The 5,827-nt window shown below is 33.6% G+C and overlaps 1 protein-coding gene across 3 annotated transcripts; it reads left to right on the top strand.

Moving 5' to 3' along the window:
- Positions 1-1,305: 1,305 nt before the first annotated feature.
- On the top strand, positions 1,306-2,779 carry LOC135267233 (uncharacterized). Of its 3 annotated transcripts, none has more exons than XR_010335609.1 (3): positions 1,306-1,872; positions 1,925-2,009; positions 2,064-2,779. XR_010335609.1 is itself a non-coding variant. In XM_064359319.1 (3 exons), the coding sequence occupies exons 1-3, from the start codon at positions 1,608-1,610 to the stop codon at positions 2,718-2,720; spliced, it is 1,014 nt and encodes a 337-aa protein (XP_064215389.1). In that variant the 5' UTR covers positions 1,306-1,607; the 3' UTR covers positions 2,721-2,779. The 3 variants fall into 3 exon arrangements, 2 of the variants coding, with proteins under 2 accessions (XP_064215389.1, XP_064215386.1); XM_064359319.1 differs by having other exon boundaries at positions 1,918-2,009; XM_064359316.1 differs by having other exon boundaries at positions 1,306-2,009.
- The last annotated feature ends 3,048 nt before the right edge of the window (positions 2,780-5,827 follow it).

Here is a 5,827-nt window from a genome sequence, read left to right as displayed (position 1 = left end):
AAAACTGCAAAACTGTTTAGATGTAACAGTTAACACTGAATTGCCGTTATCAGATAAAATAACACTGAAAATGGAAGTAGTACGGCAAACTAAATCGTAACAAAACAAAAATTTTACAAAGTAAAGAACAAGTAAATTTGACTGAGCACAAAGAATTAATAATTAATCTGTCATAACTGAAAGCTTTATTTGTCAAATCAAACAAATGTTTGACCCTGAAGTAATTTATATGGTGTTTACTAACCATTAAACTTAAAAATTTGAAATTGGAAATGTTTTTTTTCCTAAACTAGGGTATTTAATAAAGTTAGTCGTTTTATTGCGGGCTTGGCGTTAGTTTTCCGTGAGCATCCTTGTTAATTCCGGTAAATAATTCAGGCCACATTCCGGCGGCGTCGGCGTCCATTTTTGTCCGGCATGTTCATTCCAGCGCGTCGCAACTCTGAAACTCTTCACTTGCATTAATCCAGCCGTAATTGTTTAAACCCGCCATCACGAAGTTAAACCCGGTTTACGACGTAATAAAGATGTCAGAATGTGTAGCGACCCGCAGGATGCTAACCTGCCATGTTCAGTGTTGCATCGGAGGTGGTGGCGCTGATGGTCACAACTTCCGCACTCGTACACATTCCTGCAGTTAACATTTAATTATCGTCCTGGCAATTAGGCTGAATCTGCTCATGCAGGATGATACTTTCAGGAAGTGCCGCCTCGGCCAAGACAACCATGAAAACCATGTGGGGACGTTCGTTCACAAAATTTTTACTCAAAAAATTATTCAAGAACATATTATAACCAGTGTGAGGAAATTTTATGGGATGGCCATGAGGCCACAACCGATCAGTTGACTCGTCGTAGCGCTCTCGCGATGTTCATATTTATCGATGAAATGGTCCGTTACAGCGCGTGCATTGGCGTAGTTTACTTGGGCTTTATACAATTAATGTTACCGGTCGCTTACAAAAATCTAATTAAAACATAAATATTATTGTTTTATTATAATTACGGAGTACCCAAGAAAAATTGTGGCAATAAAATAGTCGCTAAAATATTAAGACTGCGGTATATTTGTTGAGATTATTTTCTGAAACAATTTTAAAATAGTCGCTAATATCAGCTTCTGCTTGGTTAGTTCAAACCCTGACAAGGCACCTAATTTGACATAATCGTTAAAAAATAACTTCATTTCCTCAATCTTACATGGACACCAATAAAGATGTTTAATACAGGGGAGCGTAAGTCACTACTACATTTTGAAAATGTTGCGTTTTAATTCAGTGGAAATTAAAATTAAAAACTAAATAATAGTAATTTTTGTATTAAGTGCGCGAAATGAGTGTTTTTTTAATGGCGCCTGAGAATGTTATTTTAGTCGAGACCGCCAGGTCGAGACCTAAAAGACATTCGAAGGCGCCATTAAAACATGAATTTCGCCACGAAATACAAACAACGTTTTTTCTACAGCCTCCAGATGAAGAAAAAAGTAACAGAAATTAGTTGGAACAAAATGGTCTGATAAATCGAGTTGCTTGCATGGTTACGATGATAAATAAAAGTGATAGTTGCGAAAAATTTGTCACAATAGGTATTTTTGTTGAAGAAGTGTGATGGATTTTAGCAGCGAAAACGAAATAGATGCAATTGCAAGCGCGGCAGTGTCGAATCTTTTGCCTGCTAAATCAAGACCGCAGTACGAAAAAACGTATCTTCAGTTTCGGCAGTGGTGTTCTATGAAAAAGATTGATCAAGTAACGGAAAATGTTTTGTTGGCGTATTTGGAAGAAAAGTCTACCACCTTAAAGCCACCAACACTCTGGGCCCTTTATGCGATGTTGAAAGCCACCTTAAACGTTAAAGAGAATATCGATACACGTAAGTTTCCGAAGTTAGTGCCCTACCTGAAAAGCAAAAGCGTAGGTTACAGAAGCAAGAAGTCGCAAATTTTAGACAAAGAAGACATTAGCAAGTTTATTAATGAAGCAGATGACAAGATATATTTACTGATGAAGGTAAACTTATCATATTAGTGTAATACAAATCAAAACAACTCGTTTTATTTATAGACTGTGCTAATTTTGGGTATATCGGGAGCCCTTCGACGTGAAGAATTAGTTAAAATGAAGCTAACTGACATAGAAGATAAACAGTCTGTCTTAATTGTGAAGGTGCCTGATACAAAAACCCACTGCGAACGAATATTTACTGTTTCAAATTTAGAAAATATAGAAATTGTCAGAAAATATAGAGCTTTGCGGCCTCCACGGGCGACTAGTGACCGTTTATTTTTAAAGTATACCAACGGAAAATGTGTGAATCAAAATGTTGGAATTAACAAAATCGGAGAGATACCAAGTTTGATTGCAAAGTGGCTTAACAAAGACGAACCTAAAAAATATACTGGTCACTGCTTCAGAAGAAGCTCTGCCACTCTTTTGGCGAATGCTGGAGGTGATCTAATTTCAATTAAACGTCATGGGGGCTGGAGAAGCAGCACAGTGGCAGAAAGTTACATCGAGGACTCTTTGAATAATAAAATTGAAATTGCCAATAAAATTCAACCTTCTTCCTCCACAGAAGAAAACAAAATCACTCAACCTTCTACATCGGCTTCTTTTAATGGCGAAAATAACTTTCATTTACAAGCGTCTTCACTCAGGCCTCTGGGGATAAACGGGGGCACGTTTTCGTCATGCACATTTAATTTTCATATGTCAAAGTAAATATCTATTATTATTGTTTTGTAATATTGTTCTGTATAATTATAAAACCTTTAAAACTACCTCTCATTATCGATCCGTCTCTTCATTTCGGTTGCTGTTGATGTCTTTTCGTGTTACTAAAATTGTAACAGAAATAAGTTGGAACAAAATGATCTGAAAAATCGAGTTGCCTGCACAGTTAAAAAATATTATTTTTTCACTGTGAAACCGTGAAAAAATAATATTTTTTCACAGTGAAAAAACGTCAAACTTCGCGCATAGGTAACCATGCATAAATGTCACGATTTTTTGACGGCTGTAGAAAAAAATATTTTAATCATTTTCTCTGAGAAATACGTTTGAATAACTGTGATTCTTTCTAAATTATCGAAAACTGATTCCGTTTTGCGGTTAAAATATCTTTGAATTTCGAAAAAGATCTTTCTACATCACAGCTGGTTACAGGAGTAAATAAAAAGTTTGGTGCTAATGCAAAATATGTCGAAGGTGGTACATTATTCGCTATTTGTTTTAAAACTAGAACATCGGGATTTCTAGTAACTGCGTCAATTTTTGCATTTAATTTATTTTGTAATGACCATTCTACAGAATTTAACTCTATCAACGTAGACTCAAATTTCTCAACTGTAATGGATAATTTTAAATTTTACGTTTCTAGAAATTTGATCGTAGTTGGAATATTTGAAAAATTGTTTTCAATAAAATTAAGTTGAGAAACTAAATTTGTAAAAACTAAAGTTTTACATTATTTAATGCTTTGTGCATTGTCGTTTAAAGCAATAAACAAATGATTTTAATTGATTAAAATTTTTAGACATTTGCTTCTGACCAAGTACCCCAGCGTGTAACTTCAATTGTTGATTCGTCAGAAACGTTACGATTTGTATATTTTTTTAAAAAGGACTTTAAAGAAGGATTATTTAGTTACCTACAAAATGTGTTCGGGGTGAAATCGCAGCGTATTTCCCTTTGAAACGTGGTGTGGTTGAAAACATTTCAAGGGCTAAAAATGGTAAATAATTAAAAAAATATTAATGTCACACCAAAGAATACTTTGAAATGAATTGCAATTTCGTAATTTAGTTCTACTGGGTCACTTTTATGCTTTTTAAATAAGTACATTAGATAAAAATGTTCTTTTGACTTTTTAGATATTATTCAAATTAACATAGAGTTAGGGCGGTTAAAAGTAAAGATATAATATTAATAGATAAGTGACATTAATTATTTTTTAATTATTTACGAATTACGATTTTTAGCTCTCGAAATGTTATCAAAGGCGATGAACACGCTTCAGAGGGAAATACGGTTCGGTTTCACCTCAGGCGCATTTTGCAGTAATTTTAAATTGCAATAACTTGGTGAGTCTTACAGATAACGAAATGATTCTTGCACCAAAAATTTATTTCAAGTATTAGCTTTATTTCGTCTCGATTACGTGGAAGTCTATCTTTTAAATTAAAAAACTTTCTCGCATCTCGAAAATTTCACTACACAATTATGAAACGTTACAAGAAAATGTATTTTTTTGGTTTCCCTTTATCAAAACTCAACCTTGTTAAACTACGTATAAATCTGCATTTATTGAAAATTTGTTTGCAAAAAAAACGGAGTTTCTAGCTTTATCCAGAAGGAAGATATGTGTATGTAAACGCAAAATGTGTCCAATTTTAGGTGTTTGCAAATTTTTAACTAAAACGTCTTTTCAGCCCCTTCGCGAGGGTTGAAACAAAAAATTCTTTGTCTTAACATTTTTTAACTCTTTCCTAACTTATATCAACAATGCAAGCTGTTCCACAACATTTCGATTTAAAGGTTTATCTGACTCCAAGCGCGCGCCCATGCACTAATCTTCGCCCATAAAATTTCCTCACACTGATTATAACGCAAAGGCGGATCCAGGGGAGGGAGCAGAGGGCTATGCCCCCCTCCACATTAATTTTAATTTTTTAAAAATATAAAAGCCCAGTCAAATTAGACAAAAATAAGGCGATCGCTGGAAAAAAATCCTAGAGAAATGAATTTTTTTTAAAAGCTTCCTTTACACTTGAGTAGACATAAGTTTTCAAAGGTAGGGGGCGAGCTCGAAGAGGGGAAGGGGGCTAAAGCTGTCTTTTTTTAGTTTTTTGTTTATATCTCGAAAACGGTTACTCCTATCAATTTTTATCTCTTTACCAAAATTGAAGCTGATAAAATTTCCTACAAAATGGTCCTAGCGAGCTATAACCTTTTGAAATTTGGTGCCCACATGACACTGCATAATTAAACATTAGTATATTATGAGTATTTATATTGAAATAGTGTGTGCAAAGCGTCTCCCAACTAAGCTAAGAGCGGGAAATAAGGGAGAAAAATACTTTTATCGGCTTCAATTTTGGTAAGAAAATAAAAATTGATGGGAATAACCGTTTCCGAGATATAAGCAAAAAACAAAAAAACTGCTATAATCCCCTCCCCCTCCTCGAGCTTGCCCCCCTCCCACGGAGACTTTTGGTATATGTCTACCCAAGTGTAAAGAAAGCTTTAAAAAAAATTCCAACTTTCTAGGAATTTTCCCCCCGATTTGTCTGATTTGACTGGGCTAATTAACAAATGTTTTTTAAATAATCACATTAAAGTTTTTTATTGCACATTTATAAATAAATTAATAAGGAAAGTAAAGTATAGGGTAAGGTGTTTGATGTAATTTATCACTAAAAAATGCACGTTTCTATTCTAATTGAATATTCTTCAATCCGTCCATTAAAAACAATTGCGGGCCTGAAGAAGTTTAAATTAAAATCGAAACGTTGCCAGAAGATTGTATTCTTTTAAGTGATAGATGATAGTCCAAAAAACACGAAATACTTTTTCTTATAATAGAAATAAATTATTGTGATTTAATAAAATATTATAGAAAGATTCTCGAAAAGTAAAACAAAGAAGTTGCTTAGAAATTCGTTTTACGTCCACAAATTTATATTACTTATAACTGTATGTAAATTAATAATGCCTGTTATATTTTATGTTGTTATGTTTTCTGTTGTTTTTGTCAATGAGAACCAATTATTTCAAAAACTTATATCAAAATCTACTAGTAAAAAAACATTATGATTAACAACTACGTA

The sequence above is a fragment of the Tribolium castaneum genome, chromosome 1, assembly GCF_031307605.1.
Source record: "Tribolium castaneum strain GA2 chromosome 1, icTriCast1.1, whole genome shotgun sequence".
NCBI classification, from domain to species: Eukaryota; Metazoa; Arthropoda; class Insecta; order Coleoptera; family Tenebrionidae; genus Tribolium; species Tribolium castaneum.
Note: the sequence above shows the minus strand (reverse complement) of the source record. Positions and strands in the feature narration are given on the sequence as shown.

Coding starts and splice junctions, on each gene's coding strand:
- LOC135267233 (XM_064359316.1), top strand. CDS start 1,608: ATGGATTTTAGCAGCGAAAACGAAATAGATGCAATTGCAAGCGCGGCA. Junction 2,010..2,063: donor AGATATATTTACTGATGAAG/GTAAACTTATCA, acceptor TTTTATTTATAG/ACTGTGCTAATTTTGGGTAT.